The sequence below is a fragment of the Pelecanus crispus genome, chromosome 1, assembly GCF_030463565.1.
Source record: "Pelecanus crispus isolate bPelCri1 chromosome 1, bPelCri1.pri, whole genome shotgun sequence".
Taxonomy (NCBI): domain Eukaryota; kingdom Metazoa; phylum Chordata; class Aves; order Pelecaniformes; family Pelecanidae; genus Pelecanus; species Pelecanus crispus.
This window is the reverse complement of record NC_134643.1, coordinates 56,393,848-56,410,461: the sequence shown is the minus strand read 5'-3', so window position 1 is coordinate 56,410,461 and position 16,614 is coordinate 56,393,848. Positions and strand designations below refer to the sequence as shown.

Sequence of the window (16,614 nt, the reverse complement as noted above, 5' to 3'; positions counted from 1 at the left end):
CCAGATTATTTTGAGAGGCTGTATTAAAAATAAATACCAAGTTGTTAATGGTAGGAGTTTCTGATTTCATGATAGGAATGATATAAATCAAAATATTCTAAATAAAACAAAGCTTGCAGAGCCACACTGCTGACTCCTTCTAAGGAGAGATGATTTTCAACAATGGCTGAAACACATCTATGACAGAGATGATTTTGATCTTGACAATTTCAGCAGGAAGACAACCCAGAAGAAACATCTCAGTAAAATACACTAATGAACAAACTTCCACAGGAGTGGAGTTCTGTGTTTCCTTTTGACAACTATTTTCCTTTCTCAGTATCAACATTCAAGCATAACTTACCAACTCTGGGTGCTGTAACGGTGGGTGGTTCAATAGGAGCTGTACTACTGAATGCAGAAAGGGGAATCTTCATCTGTAGGGGGGCTCGACTGGTGGTAGCATTATGAAGTCCTGAAGTACCCACTGCGGGCAAAGAAGTCCTTGTGGCCTGGGCAACAGGATGTGCAGCAGAAACAGCCTGTACTGCCAATGTTGTGCCTATTGACCCAGCACTAGCTGGAGAGTTCCTTTGAATACCAGGACTGGGCACAGATGGGCTGTTATTTGGTTTAGTTGGGTTAGTTGATGCCAAAGACACTGTAGTTTTGGTAAGGCTACCAACTGTAGATGAGCTTTGTACGGATATAAATTCAACGTTGCCTGATTGTTGGTTAGTGACCAAAGTCCCTGTGTGGCCTTGCAGGAGCTGAGGCTGGGATGACACTGCAACAGGTACATGCAAGATTACAGGCAAAGACTGCAATGAGACAGACACTGACTGAGTGCTGCCACTGGGCACTTGGTTAGTGCCTACAACCGTAGCTGTGTTAGATGTGGGAAGAACTGTTGTTGTCAAAGAGCTGGTGGAGGTCACTGGAGTCTGAGGCTTAGGATGTCCACTGACAACTGTCGGAGGAGCAGCAAGACTGGAAGCTGGCACTACACACACCAAAAAAAAAAAAAAAATTGAACCACGTGGGAAGTTTCACTTCAACACAACAAACGGAAACGATTTACAATGAGGGTGGTGAGACACTGAAACAGGTTGTCCGTGGAAGTTATGAATGCCCTATCATTGTAAGTGTTCAAAAGTCAGGGTGGACAGGGCTTTGAGCAACCTCATCTAGCGAAAGATGTCCTGGCCCATGGCAGGGGGGTTGGACTAGATGATCTTTCAAGGTCCCTTCCAACCCAAACCATTCTATGATTCTATGAAAAATGTGGTATATGATTAACTTTTTTGTAAAGAAGAGCTATAGATACTCCTTTTCTGTTCTACACTCTGACATTCAATGGCCTAGTTAAAGATACAGTCAATATTGTATTTCTGTTCAAAAGAACAATATACAAATGGCAAAAAAATTAAGTTATACAAAGAACTATGACACAAACAGGCTTGAAGAAAGCTCCAAGATTTAGCTGTTGCAAACACATGAAATACAGCACTTTAAACACTCATTACAGAAATGGTACAACAACCAGTCCTTCAGAAAACATAACAAAAGAAAAAGTCAGTTATAACTAACTTGCTTTGCATAGGGAGGACCTTGTATCCAGAAGGTTCTACTGAAACCAAGGATTAATGTGTCAGAGAAGATACGTGCTTTTATGCAAGAAGATTTCAGGATTAAATCTAATGATCGGGGCATAATATACTACTGAACGCCAGTATATGCCTACTATGAGATGATTCTGTGGAAAAGATTCAGCATTCAATGCTAGGTAAACTATTTTTAAAACCAAGGACGGCGTGACTACAATGAACGTAATTAATGCTGGCTTTGATTCTACATTCCCTATAAAGTTCTAATCTAGGAATTCCATTTTCAACTTGATTCCCTTAAGAAATGGGGCTTATGACTTCCTTTAGTTCCCCACTCAACTTCTGTAGCCATTAGTTAGAGGGGAAGATACCAGCATGATATGGCCTGTGAGCCATGTGGTTCACTTCTTGGCAGCTGAGAGACTGCAAGTTTTGCTGCCATACCCAGCAAGCAGTCTGCTGAAGCATCCAATTTACCCACAACTTCTGGCTGGCCAAATATATAAACTGGAAATGTGGTAGGCAGCTAAAAATAATGATTTTTGATGTCAGGAAAAAGAAGTCCTAAACCCCAGTTTTGCTCTGTTCAGTTGGTTACTTATTTAATGGAAAGCAATGAAATTGCTTGTCTGGTCTTGTTCAATTATCTTTATCAATGATCTGGATGAGGGGATTGAGTGCACCCTCAGTAAGTTTGCAGATGACACCAAACTGGGTGGGAGTGTCGATCTGCTCGAGGGCAGGATGGCCCTGCAGAGGGATCTGGACAGGCTGGACCAACGGGCTGAGGCCAACAGTATGCGGTTCAACAAGGCCAAGTGCCAGGTCCTGCACTTTGGTCACAACAACCCCATGGAACGCTACAGGCTTGGGGAAGAGTGGCTGGAAAGCTGCCTGGCCAAACCTGGGGGTGCTGGTTGACAGCCGGCTCAACATGAGCCAGCAGTGTGCCCAGGTGGCCAAGAAGGCCAACAGCATCCTGGCTTGTATCAGGAATACTGTGGCCAGCAGGAGCAGGGAGGTGATTATCCCCCTGTACTTGGCGCTGGTGAGGCCGCACCTGGAATACTGTGTCCAGTTTTGGGCCCCTCAACACAAGAAGGACATTGAGGTGCTGGAGCATGTCCAAAGAAGACCACCGAAGCTGGTGAAGGGTCTGGAGCACAGGTCTTATGAGGAGTGGCTGAGGGAACTGGGGTTGTTTATCCTGGAGAAGAGGAGGCTGAGGGGAGACCTTATCGCTCTCTACAACTACCTGAAAGGAGGTTGTAGTGAGGTGGATGTTGGTCTCTTCTCCCAAGTAGCTAGTGACAGGGCAAGAGGAAATGGGCCCAAGCTGCACCAGAGGAGGTTTAGATAGGATATTAGGAAAAATTTCTTCACGGAAAGGGTAGTCAAGCATTGGAACAGGCTGCCCAGAGAGGTGGTGGAGTCACCATCCCTGGAAGTGTTCAAAAAACGGGTAGACGTGGCACTCTGGGACATGGTTTAGTGGGCATGGTGGTGTTGGGTTGATGATTGGACTGATGATCTCAGAGGTCCTTTACAATCTTAATGATTCCTAGTTTTTACTTTCATTATAAATGATCCAGCCACCAAGCCAGGAGGCATGAGGTTGCTGCTCTACCCTTAATTGGTTTAGCGGTGGACTTGGTAATTTTAGGTTAATGGTTGGACTGGATGATCTTAAAGGTCTTTTCCAACCTAAACGATTCTATGACTCTATGATTTACGAGGTGTGTTTATAGTCCACAGGCAGTTTCTTACCTGTATTCACAGGGGCTTGAAAAGTTGCTGGTGTGCTCTCTCCTGTGTTCCTCTTTGACTCCAGCATCTGCCTCACTGTACCAGCATGTCTATGGAATGAATTTTCAGTTAGCATTTCTCAATGAGCCGTATCAGTTATATTTATGAACAGTACAGTGATGAATTTATGAACAGTGCAATGATGGAAAAAAAAAAACCCTTATTTTACAGCTACTCTTTTAATTGAGATTTTCTAAACCCATTTATCTTCTGCCCCCCATGCAAATTAACTTTGGATACTCCCCTACTAAAAAAAAAATATGCAAAATTATTTGTAAATTTTCAAGTGCTTGCACCAAGTTTGCCTTTCACCGTGAGAATTTTCCCTTCCTTGAAATTAACCTTCCATTTTTATCCATTATTTTTTAACCACTGAAACAACACTCATCTCAGTTTACCTAAGAATGGATTCAGTACTGTCCATTTATGACTTCTGTGAAAGAAAATCAAATTTTACAATTGAAGAGTACTGAAGGAAAAGGAAGAGCACTTTAATTAAAAAAAGAAAATACAGAGATTATCCATTATGTATCTCAAGTGTCCCATTGTAAATTTTGACATGGTCAGAGTGATGCGGTTTGCTTACCGATATGTCGCATTGTTTGTGTTTGCAGTGTCACTTGCTGCTTTCCCTGGAGACAGAGGTGCACTTGGCGAATTCTACAAAAAAAAAAAGGAAAAAAAAGAAGAAAAGCGAAAAGCCGTAACAAAACAACCATTAAGTCAGCTTGCAAACTTACGCTTTCACTCTATTTCGTATTCATTCATTTCTGTGAGATATACACATTTTCAGAGGCAAATAATGCAGGAGAACTTGGCATGTTTTACAGCCCCCCAAAACCTCCTTGGTCCTACCTGCCTCCCTCTCCTACATCCTTCCTTTTTATAAGTCTCTTACCTTAAGGTTTTTATAGCATGAGAATAAAATTTCTTCTTGAATGTTAATGGACTTTTAGCTTCCATTTCTTCACAGTAATTAATCCAAAATACTCATTCTAGACACAGAGAACTGCTCTTGTTTGTATCCACTCCTGCCCTCTCCCCCCTCCATCCCCAAAATCAAGGTACTGGGATTCACTCTTACTTACTCTGTACTCTTCATATTAAAGTAAATTAGATTTACTTACTTACAGTTAAGATGCTTTCACACTAATAATGCCTAAAGAACCTTCTGTACAAATCAGTACGTAATGGATGTTAAAAGACTATTCTTTGGTATCACTGCCTTTAAACAAGCAAGACAAACCTACTTTGCGAACACCACTGAACAAACAGGTCACATCTTTCCACATATAAAATTTCTTTATTTTTCAACATAAGGTTTAGGCTAACTCAGAAAAACAAATGTAACAAATCTAGTTCTTACTTCCTGTCTTTTCTTCAAGTCCTCCCTGGCTGCTCCAAACCGCTTTGTCAATCTAGCAATTTTAGCCTACATGGGAAGAAGATGAAAACAAACAAAACAAACCATAAATATCCTGCCCAAGAACCATCAAAGAAATTATACAAACTAAAAGATATATAATTAAGACATCAAGCCAAAGGCTATTTCCATATTGGGGGAAATTATTCTTCCTTGAAATACAGTACAACTATATTGCTTCAGAGCAGCAGAAAGACACACACGTATCACAATCAAGATGTCTCAGAGACAACTTATTTTCCTTCCTATTCACAATTGCAGAAACATAATCCATCTTGCAGAGGTTCATGCAATATTCTGTACGAATGAAAGCAACTGAAAGCATTTGACTGTTTTCGTGCCTTACATACCAACCATATTGAAAAATGCACCCCTTTTCACCTTTCATATTATCTGCTCTTCCGCCATTTATCATATTTCTCCCTCTCACTGACACACTATGTATCACACACCTTACTGTCAGCTTTGTTCTACTCTATTTGATGTTCAGGTGTCAGGTGCATTAGCTTCTTAAGCACCATTCTTACATCTTATCTTTTACTTCTTGTGCTTCCCTCAATATACTATTTGGTGACCATTCCTTCTGTAATTACCTCAGCATTACAAGATCCTAATTTACCCTGTCTAGGTTGCAGTTCTGATGGCTGACTTATTCTGGAGGCAGTAGCTGTGCCACTTGTTCTAAGCATGTACTCTTTCTTTTCTTTGCACAGAAAGAAGAGCTAAATTATTTTTATGCACCCCTGAAAACAGTAGGTTAGCACTAGAAGAATGGAAGCTTTTTGAAAAAAAACCCCAAAAACCACCGAGTTTCACGTACCATGATTTCAGAACTTCTTACCTAAAAGGAGCTGGTCCCTTTAGAAACCTCACCTCTTTCACATTTTTACAAAGCAACATGGCAGGCTACAGTTACAGTCTGCCTTTAGTTACATTTATATTTCAATTTCTGTTATCTTTTACAATGTAGAGGTCTTTTGGAGCACCCTACATAATAAAACCATGTAAGCTTAGATTGCGAGTGTATTAACATCAACACATTCACAGCCTTATACGATGTTATTAATTTGACACTGTAGTTGATGGCTAAAGACACTGATAAACAAGTATACTGAAAGCATCTTAGCATTTAACAAAAAGTCAACATAAAACGCCTGGGGCGTCGAGGGGGAAGAGTTATGTAGTATGAACTGGTCTGGCAAACTCCATGCTTTTTTAATGTTAAAAGTAAAATGGCCTTATTGTTTGAATTTGTTATGACATAAGCTTTTAATTGTCTTGTCACTTCAAAATTCTTTGATTTTTGTGATGCTCCTCATCTCACCACTATGTACATTATTTCTATAAAGAATACAAGAAAGTATACTGTGTTCAACGCTAGCTATTTGTTTCCTTGCTAGAACATAATTATTTAGTTTCTGGGGAAATGACATGGATAAGTATGCTGTGACATTTCTTTGTCTGAACATTCTACAAAGTCCAGTGCTATTGCCCTCTCCTTTCTGCACTTTTCCATTTTTAAGCAAATTTCTGACTTCATAGAAGCATTAGGTATTTTCATACTTAACATTTATTTGATGAATGTCTAAATGGAGCAGAAGAGCAGAAAAGCCGTTTACTAACAGCTAATGAATCAGTTTGCCAGAAGGAAGATTTGCTTTGGGGTTTTTTTGACAATTGGTTGCTTGCTTCTGAGTAGGGAAATAGAATTTTACAACTCAAAAGCAACATTAGTATTTGCTGCTTCTCCCCCCTTCCCTTTGTGGAGTCAAAATGGCTTCCCAACTGACAACTACAGGAGACTTACTACTAAATGTTGAGGAACTTGTTTTTAAATTTGACTCTAGTATGCAGTTCAACACACAAACGCTCACCTGTAGTTCAGTAAGCACAGTTTTATGCCTCTTGTTACATTCCACTTTCTCTATTCGGGTTTTCAAGTCTGCCAGAGTCTTGTCAAATACAGCACACTGTAAAGCACTAAGTTTTTCTTCCAACAGTCTCTGGATAACCTGCAAAATTATTATAGAAAAAACAAAAATAACAGTGCAATCCCAGAATTTGGGAGATCATCTATAAAAATATTCTCAAGTCTTAACAAGTATCCTGCTACAAACAGAACAATGACAACCGGTTGTGCCCTGTCAATCAAATAAATCTATAGTGACCAATACGCATGTGGGTGCACAGCTAAGAAAAGTTTCTACATCTGTTCTGACAAATACAAATAGTCCCCTTTGCCATTAATTCAAGAAATTAATTCCATTGCAGGATGGTAAGTGTATAAAACCTTATTACATATAAAAAGAACCTTAACAACAGAAGATACTATCATAAAGTGCTGTGTTTACACTAATTAATTTTTCCTCTTACTTTTCTATTCTGAGAGGGACACTGGCATTCAAACAGAAACTAAAGACACTCAACAAAACTTTATTTGTGAGATGCATTTTCCCCTGGCAGATAGATATGCCCTGTTTTGCTTGTCTTGCAGAAGCTAAAAATGGAAAAAAGAAGAGACTGATTTTCACAAAGTTTACTTATTACACTCATTATTTAAATTTTTTCTCCCTCTTACACCTATTGCAGTGAAAAATTTTCCTTAGGAAACAAAAATAAACAAGCAGCAAATATGGTTCAGTTTTCTGCATCCGACATTAATGAAGTTACAACACACACTACCTAACTAACAAGAAGAAAGGCACTTTTTTTTCTTCTTCAAGACGATAGGTATCTTTACACGCCAATGGTGCAAATCAGGCTATTAACAGCTCTGTGAAGAGTCTGCAAAATGCTATGTTGATTGCACTTTTGTTTGGAGACAGACTTTCTTTAAAGCTAGGCACGCAGCAAAGCGCACCACATATAAACCTTTACCATGCTGAAATACTTCCTTTGCTAAGATTCTCCACCTATAGTCACATGATTAAAGAGTTTAAATATTTAACACATTTCAAATATAACTCTTGCGGCATAGTTTTCAAATAATATTTGTCTCTTAAAAGTAGGGCTATATAGGACTTTGTATGAATTAAGCCACCTTTGTTATTTGAATTCCGCTCAATTTTCAACCACAAAAAAGAGAAAGTGTCTTGGGGGGGGGGCGCAGGGAGTGCGTGGGAAAGGCTAGCTAATTCAAAGATGGCAAGACAAGTGACAGGTGTGTGTCTGCCATCTTCGCTCTGCACCTCCATTCTACCTTTTGTAATTTTTGGTCAACATCCCTTCTGGCTGTAATTTTTACTTGGAGTTCTGCTTCATAATCTTCCCCCATGTACCGACGACGTTTAGAATGAACACTGTCCATGTCCTCAGATTTGGAACGCTTTCTCCTTGACACTTCACCTGGAACAATTAGATACAACAGCTCATGAGGAACCTTTAGGGAAAAAAAAAACAAAACAAAACAGGTATCTGCAGAATTCCCTGATTATTACAAAGTTTCATTTGTCTCCAGTTTAAGCTTTTTCATCCTAAACCACTAAAAACACCTTTGGAAAAACAACATGTTTGACGACACCAAAGCAGAACAACAGTCCCTTTGGTTCCTGTACATTGCTGCCCTGTTAATGAATTCTGCTTTGTGATTCATCACACCACTGCCCCAAATGCAAAATGGCTCTAGTACCCCCATTCCCTTCTCCAGAACTTGCCTCCAGTTCTTCCTGCTCCTGTCAGCACCATCCCATAATGAAATACGGCTTCTGAGAAGCAAAACAAAACCCTCTTCTGAAAAAGGAATCCTCTTCTCAGGATTCTAGCCAAATAAAACTACATCTCATTCTCCCTGTGTCATCAATGGATTTTTTCTATCTGCCATGAAGTTTTAATCTGTACCTCCCATCCCTGACCAAAAAAACATTCAAACCTTTTTCTTACTTCTTGTGTAAGAAAGAAAGTAAAAATCTTAACAAAAGAACAGGCTCATAACAGAACTATATTATAAAAGTAATTTTCATCACAGTGATGCAGCACAAAAGAACCAGAGACCTCATTCACTCCTCCAGCTCCCGGCACTGTATTCTGTAGAGATCCACATACAAAACAACAAGCCTAGGTAAATTATCAGGAAAGGAAGCTACAGAGCATACTGAGGATAGGTGACCACCATCAAAACACCGAAGACCATAGCCCTCAATCCCTCCACCCCAAACCTGAGGATGATACAGAAAAACAGAATTAGTAGTACATCAATAAAGATTCACTGGAGACTGAAACAGCATAACAAATAGTTACTTTCCACTGCCATTTTTCCTTTAGTTGTATTATATACACTCTGTGAGTCATATTCCTAACTTCACAAGTTTCTTGTAGCCTGATTTTTTGAATGGTTAGATTTCTGACAGTTTGAGTCTGATCTGATTTTCTGATGGTTTCTGATTTTTTGGGGGGAGTTGTAGTAAAAATGCACGAATGTAGTAAAAATTATTAAAAGATAGTATTTTAAAATCTGCGTGACAACCTAGGTTATTTTTAAAAGTTTGTGCAAGCATAGGTTCTCAAATTTAGGTAAGTTTTATAGGGCTACAGGGCTCTTCATAAACATTTGCACGATGCTGAATATTTGCAAACAATATAACATCTAAGGTATGAGTTTTTCATTTTTTTTTCAGGATGCCAGTGAACAGTGGAAAATGAAGCAAGGAAAAAAAAAAAAAAAGAGCTACATCTCCAGCTTTCTTCCATCTATTAGAAAAACTTGTAGAAATAAAATTAAAAACCCTCTGAACAGTCAGAACGCTATTCCCAGACTAGTGAAGACATGAGCCAGCAGTGTGCCCAGGTGGCCAAGAAGGCCAACAGCATCCTGGCTCAGGAACAGTGTGGCCAACAGGACTAGGAAAGTGAGTGTCCCCCTGTACTCAGCACTAGTGAGGCTGCACCTCAAATACTGTGTCCAGTTTTGGGCCCCTCAACACAAGAAGGACATTGAGGTGCTGGAGCATGTCCAAAGAAGACCACCGAAGCTGGTGAAGGGTCTGGAGCACAGGTCTTATGAGGAGTGGCTGAGGGAACTGGGGTTGTTTGGCCTAGAGGAGGCTGAGGGGAGACCTTATCACTCTCTACAACTACCTGAAAGGAGGTTGTAGTGAGGTGGATGTTGGTCTCTTCTCCCAAGTAGCTAGTGACAGGGCAAGAGGAAATGGGCCCAAGCTGCACCAGAGGAGGTTTAGATAGGATATTAGGAAAAGTTTCTTCACGGAAAGAGTAGTCAAGCATTGGAACAGGCTGCCCAGAGAGGTGGTGGAGTCACCATCCCTGGAAGTGTTCAAAAAACGAGTAAATGTGGCACTTTGGGACAAGGTTCAGTGGGCATGGTGGTGTCGGGTTGATGGTTGGACCGATGGTCTTGGAGATCCTTTCCAACCTTAATGATTCCTAGTTTCTACTTTCATTAAAAAATAATCCAGCCACCAAGCCAGGAAACAGGAAATTATTACTCTACCCTTAAATGGTTTAGTGGTGGACATGGTAGGCTTAGGTTAATGGTTGGACTGGATGATCTTAAGGGTCTTTTCCAACTTAAATGATTCCATGATTCTATGATCTTCCATAGAACTCTTTCCTACTCCCAGTTGGTCTCTTTAGAAAAAGACCAAGCATTGAACAGTACAACAAGTAGTTTGTAACATGCAAGAGCTACTGTCATATTTAACAGAACATATTCAACGTTCACATAATTTGTGCTGAAGCAGATGTTACATCTAATTTCACTGCAGTTAGATTCTCTTTGAAGAGCTTCAGGGTGCTTGCTACTAGTGGAAAGGATACGTAAAGCAGGCTGTGACTTTTAGGAAGCTCTAGCAGCTTCTTATGAGCCACATCAGCTGTTCTTTATCAAAGGGTACTTTGTGCTTATGTTCCAGCTGATTCCTTATGGAGGCTCAAATACCCTTTCAGCAGGTACTAGGGAGAGGCCTGTATTACTGCTGGGCCTAAAGCACAGCTCCCAGAGAGCAACTAACAAACACAGAACTTTGCACAGTAGGGTGCACAGAAGGGGGATGGTCCCTGCACTCAGTAACAGTGGTGATGTGCTGCATGGCGTGGTGTCAGGCAGCCACTGGAACAACTCTCCCAGTAATGTCAGAACCTCCACCCAGACTGAGGTATTTTGGGAGAAGATATGGGTTTGCAAGTCTTGGGCTGCAGGTATTACCTCAGGCCTCCCATTCTGGCTGAGGCTATGGCAGAGGGAGATGAGCTTCCTGGCTACAGAAGGTGCAAACTAGTGGGAGAGCTGTGTTGCCAAGTTAAAGGAGCTATAGGAGGAAGTCAAGGGGTGTCACAGTATCAGAAATTATGAGAAACAGATTGACTGGATATACTCCAGGATCCTACAGCCTCAAGAATTGCAACCCCCAGCTGCACCAAAGGAGGTACAGTCAGAGCCTGAGCTTATCCAGATGGGAAATGGAGACTCCCATGATGACAAAGGCTGGCAGCATCAGCACAGCAGCTCCTGTTCTGCCTGCAGATGTACAGGACAATGACAGATTTGGTTCAGTGCCCTCATAGCAGATATGGGGCTGGGAGCTGTGCCCAGTGAAACGTCTGAACTGGCTAAGCCTGAGCCATGCAGTAGCACCACATATTAGTAGCAAGGGACTCCCTGCCTGCAGGGGGTGTAGGCCCGATCTGCCATGAACAGGTGACCTATGAGAAACATAAAGGCACTATGTAGGTGGGAATGAGGTTCAGAAGTCAAAGCTCACCTTAAGCTGAATCTGGTGAGGGATATGAAGGGCAATGAGAAGGGCTTCTACCAGTATACCAGCAGCAAAAGGAAAACCAGGGAAAATACATCCCCCCTGCTGAATGTGGCAGGGGAGCAAGTGACAAAGGACACAGGAAAAGCCCAGGCACTCAAATGCCTTCCGTGCCTCAGACTTTAATGGGAAGACTTGCCTTCAGCAATGCCAACTCCCTGAGGCTAGTGGGACAGTCTGGAGGCAAAGGCAGACTTGCTCTCAGTGAAGGAGCACTGAGTTAACATTTAAACGAAGCAGACATACACAAGTCCATGCAAGCCAGAGAGATGCACTCACAAGTGCCGAGGGAGCTGGCTGAGGTGACTGCAAGGCCACTCTCAACCTCTGAAAGGTTGTGGCAATAGCAGAAGGTTCCTGAGGACAGGAGTGACATTTGCTTTCTTCTCATCTTCAAGAAGGGCAAGAAGGACCCAGGAAATTACAGGATGGTCAGCCCCACCTCAGTCCCTGGGAACGTGATGGAGCAAGTCATTCTATAAGTCATCTCTAAACATATTAAGAAGAAGGTGATAGGGAATAGTTGGAATGGATTTATCAAGGGGACATCATGCTTCATCAGCTTGATAGCCTTCTATGATGAGACGACTGGCTTGGTGGATGAGGGGAAAAGCAGTGGATGCTGCTTATCTTTAGTAATGCTTTTGACACCCAAAACATCTTCAAAGACAAACTCACGATGTACGGCCTAAATAAATGGACTGGCTCAACTGTTAGGCTCCAAGACCTGTGATTAGTGGCACTAGTCACTAGTAATGTACACCAGTGGATGATACTGGCACCAACACTAACCTCTTCATTAATGACCTAGATAATGGCATAGAGGGCATCCTCAGCAATTTGCAGATACAAAACTACAAGGAGTGGTTGCTACACTAGATAGTTATGCTGCCATTCAGAATCACCTTAACAAGCTGGAGAAAGAGGCAAACAGGAACCTCATGAAGTCCATCAAAAGTAAATGCAAAGTCCTACACTTTGGTAGGAATAAACCCATGTACTAGCACAGGCTGTGAACTGACTGGCTCGAAAACAGCTTTGCAGAAAAGGCGCTAGTGGTCTTCATGCACAACAAACTGAATGTGAGCCAGCAACGTGCGCTGTTGGCAAAGGTGGCCAACAACATCCTTGGATGCCTGAGGAAGAGTATCGCTGGCAGGTCGAGGGAGGTAATTATTCCCCTCTAATCAGTGCTGTGAGACTTAACCTTGAGCCTTGTGCATAGTTCTGGGCTTCTAAATACAAGAAAGACATGAGCATACTGGAGAGAGTTTAGTGTAGGGCCACCAAGATGTTTTATGGACTGGAGCATCCGTCATATGAGGAAATGACAGCTGGCAGTGTTCAACTGGAGAAGGTGTGTAAATTCCTGTCCTGGTTTTGGCTGGGATAGAGTTAATTTTCTTCACAGTAGCTGGCATAGTGCTGTGTTTTGGATTTAGGATGAGAATAATGCTGATAACACACTGCTGTTTTAGGTGTTGCTAAGTACTGCTTATGCTAGTCAAGGACTTTTCAGCTTCCCATGCTCTGCCAGGTGCACAACGAACTGGGAGGGGGCACAGCCAGAAGAGTTGATCCAAACTGACCAAAGGGCTATTCCATACCATATGACATCATGCTCAGTATATAAGCTGGGGGGAGTTGGCTGGGGGGCACCGATCACTGCTCAGGAACTGGCTGGGTATCAGTCAGTGGGTGGTGAGCAATTGCATTGTGCATCACTTGCTTTGTATATTATCATTACTTTTATTATTATCATCATTAGTATTTTACTTTATTTCAATTATTATACTGTCCTTATCGCAACCCAGGAGTTTTTCTCACTCTTACTCCTCCGATTCTCTCCCCCCATCCCATTAGGGTAGGGGGAGTGAGTGAGCAGCTGCGTGGTGCTTAGGTGCTGTCTGGGGCTAAACCACAACAATTACCTGATGGGTGGAGAGTGAAAAAGACAGAGCAAGACTCTTAGTGAGTACCAGTGAAAGGATGAGAGACATGGATGCAAACTGAAATACAGGAAATTCCATTCAAATGTGTCAAAACTTTTTTACTGTGTGGGTGGTCAAACACTGGAAGTGGAACACTGGAAGGCTGTGGAGTCTCCATCCGTGGAGATACTCAAAACCTGTCTGTACATGGCTCTGAGCAAACTGCTCTAGTTGACCTGGTTTTGAGCAGGGGGCTTGGACTAGATAATCTCCAAAGGTCCCTTCCAACCTCAACGATTCTGTGTTTCTAACATGTGCCACCAGTGAAGCATAATAGTTTTAAGATTACGTACTTCTCTCTGCCTGTTTCTCTTCTTCTTTGTGGGCCTCTTCTTCTTTATCTTCCTCACTCTCTTTTCTTCTCTCCTCCTCCACCTCTTCTACAAACAGAAGAAAAAACCCCATGTGTTACTCATGCTGACCTACAAAAGTCTTATGAGAGTCCTGTTTTGACTAGCAAACTTAGAATACTTATGAAAAACCATGCTGGGGAAGGCGAGAGAAATAAGTATGACACAGAGGGAATGCAGAGATGAAAAAAAAACATCAGATACCTTCAGAGCAAAAATTTTAACTACCCTACAACACAGTAAGATTCACTTCTGGATTTGCTTAGCTTTAAAAATCAACAGAATGCTTCAAAGTTACCTCTGAAATGAAATAATGTATTTTTAATGTAGTTAAGATTCTCAACAAATTATTTTAGTTTATTTTTCACCTAGGGAAAAAGTATAAAAAATTCACCAACAACATATTAATATGTTTATTTATTTACAATTGGCAAATGCACACATAATCTTTATGGTAGAAAAGGCCTAGATTCTTCTTTTCATAACAAATGCAATTTTTCATTTAAAGTTTCCTCCTAACACAAATTTTCACAATTTAAGACTACTCATTTAAAAACATACAGTTTAGGAAATCTTAAATAAAGAAAAATCTGAAATAACACCCCCAAATGCACACAGATTAAAAAGAAAAATGCTAACACCTTCTGAAAAATTTTATTGTATGTTCCATGAGCTTCCATTATGCGTTTCATACAGGCTGTATTTGCCACCTCCTGTGCTTGGTAGATACAGCATAAAACTATTACTTTAAAGATCACATTAAAATCTATCCAAAATATAACAGAACAAGTCAGCACTGTTATGCACATCTTAATCTGTACACTTCTCCAGTTTCCTATTTTTATGTTGTTACTACAGCAGAGTTTACTAGCTTTTTTAGAGAAAGTTCTGGCTGCAAAGATATGCTTGATGCTCTCAACACTAAATTTTACTTCTATTATGAAGACATTTGAGTGATTTAAAGTAAGTCACCTAATAAATCAGAAAAGGGAAGGAGTCAGAAAACCAAAAACTGAAATGATGAGATTATTCATTTTGTTAATTTATGCAAGAAATAATATTAATACCACATAAATCCTTCAAACCCAATCTGATTTATTTTTAAGGTAATAAAATGGCATAGTGCCAATGCCACCTGCTTAAGACTTACAGATAAGCTTCATGTATTTAATTGTTATCAATAAAATAGGATTAATTTACCTAAGAATCTACAGGAAAGTCATTAAGTTCAAGAGTACTTTTTCCACAATTTACAGATTTTAATATTCAACTGAAAGATACAAATATTCCATGGAAAGATATGCATACCTAGAATGTCTTTAAAATATCATGTTACAAGTTTCAAAGCTGAGCTTTTTGAGTTCTATGTAGAGAATAAAGTAATTTCAGGGACAAGGAAGTCCCTTCCTTACAAACTTCCATCACTCTGAACAAAACTTAGGTCATTTAACTAAAAGTGGTTTAAACATGATGCTCAGCTAAACCTCTCTAGTTAAGAAGGTTCGAACTATAATACAGAGATAATTTTACAACTGCCTATCAGCTTACTTTTCACTGATAAGCTGCAATCTCGTTATCCTGATGCTAGATGGGGAAAAGCAATAAATGCAATCCTTTAGAAAAACAGTAATTTGATTATATCATTAAATTATCACTGTATTTATCACACAGTTGTCTTAATAAGTCACTCTATTAGCTGTGGATCTGAACACAAAGGTGATTTTTTTTTTTTACTAGGTGTTTGCCTGTCACTAAACAGTTGAAAATACCTTTTAATAATTTCTGCAGCTGAAAGCATTTAGATCTGCTTAGTAACTGACTGGATGCATATCTGGATGTCAATTCTGCCAAAACATACATATAAACGGAAGTAAAAATAATGAGTAAGCCTAAGAGGATCTGAACAGTACTTGCAAGTTACTCTAGATTGCACAGCCATACTCTCACTCCTCCATAGTCCTGAAACCACAACATTCTCCTTCTAAGATTGGCTAGAACTGATGTGCACAACAGCATTCACAAGACAGTACAAAAGCATAGCTTTTCTAAGTAGTGAATCCTTGATCAAACTCTACCCAGAAGTTATTATACAGATACAGATTTTTCCCATGAAACATGACAGGATTTGACTATTTTTGTTTAGGAAGAAATCATAGATTCATGTATTTTCAAAGGAATCATCATGACCTAGACAGGCTGCAGAAATAGAATGACATCCTTTATGACATTCAACACGGACAAATACCCAAGTTCTGCACCTAGGAAGGGAGAATGCTTGCAATGACACAGGCTAGGGCCGGCATGGCTGGGGAGCAAGCTCTGCTTGGAGGACTTGCATAGACAGCAAGCAAAGCATGAGCCAACAGCGTACCCTGGCAGCAAAGGAGGACCATAGCATCCTAAACTGCATTTACAGGAACAGAACTGGTGTATCATAGGAAGTGGTTATCACCCTTTACTTGGCACTCATTATTCCATCTCTCGGTAAGGAGCAAGAGACTGCTAAGGGGCTGGGGAATATGACCTGTAAGACAGGCTAAGGGAGCTGGGGTTGTTCAGCATGGAGAAGACGAAGCTTAATGGGGACTTAAAAACAGCTTTCAAATACCTGTAAGGTGGCTTTTGAGAAGACAGAGCCAGACTCATTGTAAAGATGCATGGCAAAGGGTGAGACACAACACATGTAAC

The 16,614-nt window shown here is 40.6% G+C and overlaps 1 protein-coding gene across 6 annotated transcripts in view; it reads right to left on the bottom strand.

Moving 5' to 3' along the window:
- The window catches only part of ATF7IP (activating transcription factor 7 interacting protein), a 95,391-nt gene that overhangs the window by 31,277 nt on the left and 47,500 nt on the right, over nt 1-16,614 (bottom strand). For 5 of the 6 annotated variants that reach the window (XR_012830939.1, XR_012830940.1, XM_075707525.1 and 2 more), the window contains exons 3-9: nt 13,870-13,956; nt 8,015-8,160; nt 6,690-6,827; nt 4,759-4,824; nt 3,979-4,052; nt 3,354-3,442; nt 344-982 (exon numbers count right to left, since the gene is read on the bottom strand). Coding sequence is in view for 4 of the 6 variants with exons in the window: in XM_075707525.1 (XP_075563640.1) it covers nt 344-982; nt 3,354-3,442; nt 3,979-4,052; nt 4,759-4,824; nt 6,690-6,827; nt 8,015-8,160; nt 13,870-13,956 (1,239 nt within the window). In the remaining 2 variants the exon portion in view is untranslated. The remainder of the gene's footprint in view (nt 1-343; nt 983-3,353; nt 3,443-3,978; nt 4,053-4,758; nt 4,825-6,689; nt 6,828-8,014; nt 8,161-13,869; nt 13,957-16,614) is intronic. The other variant, XM_075707540.1, reaches the window with a different exon arrangement.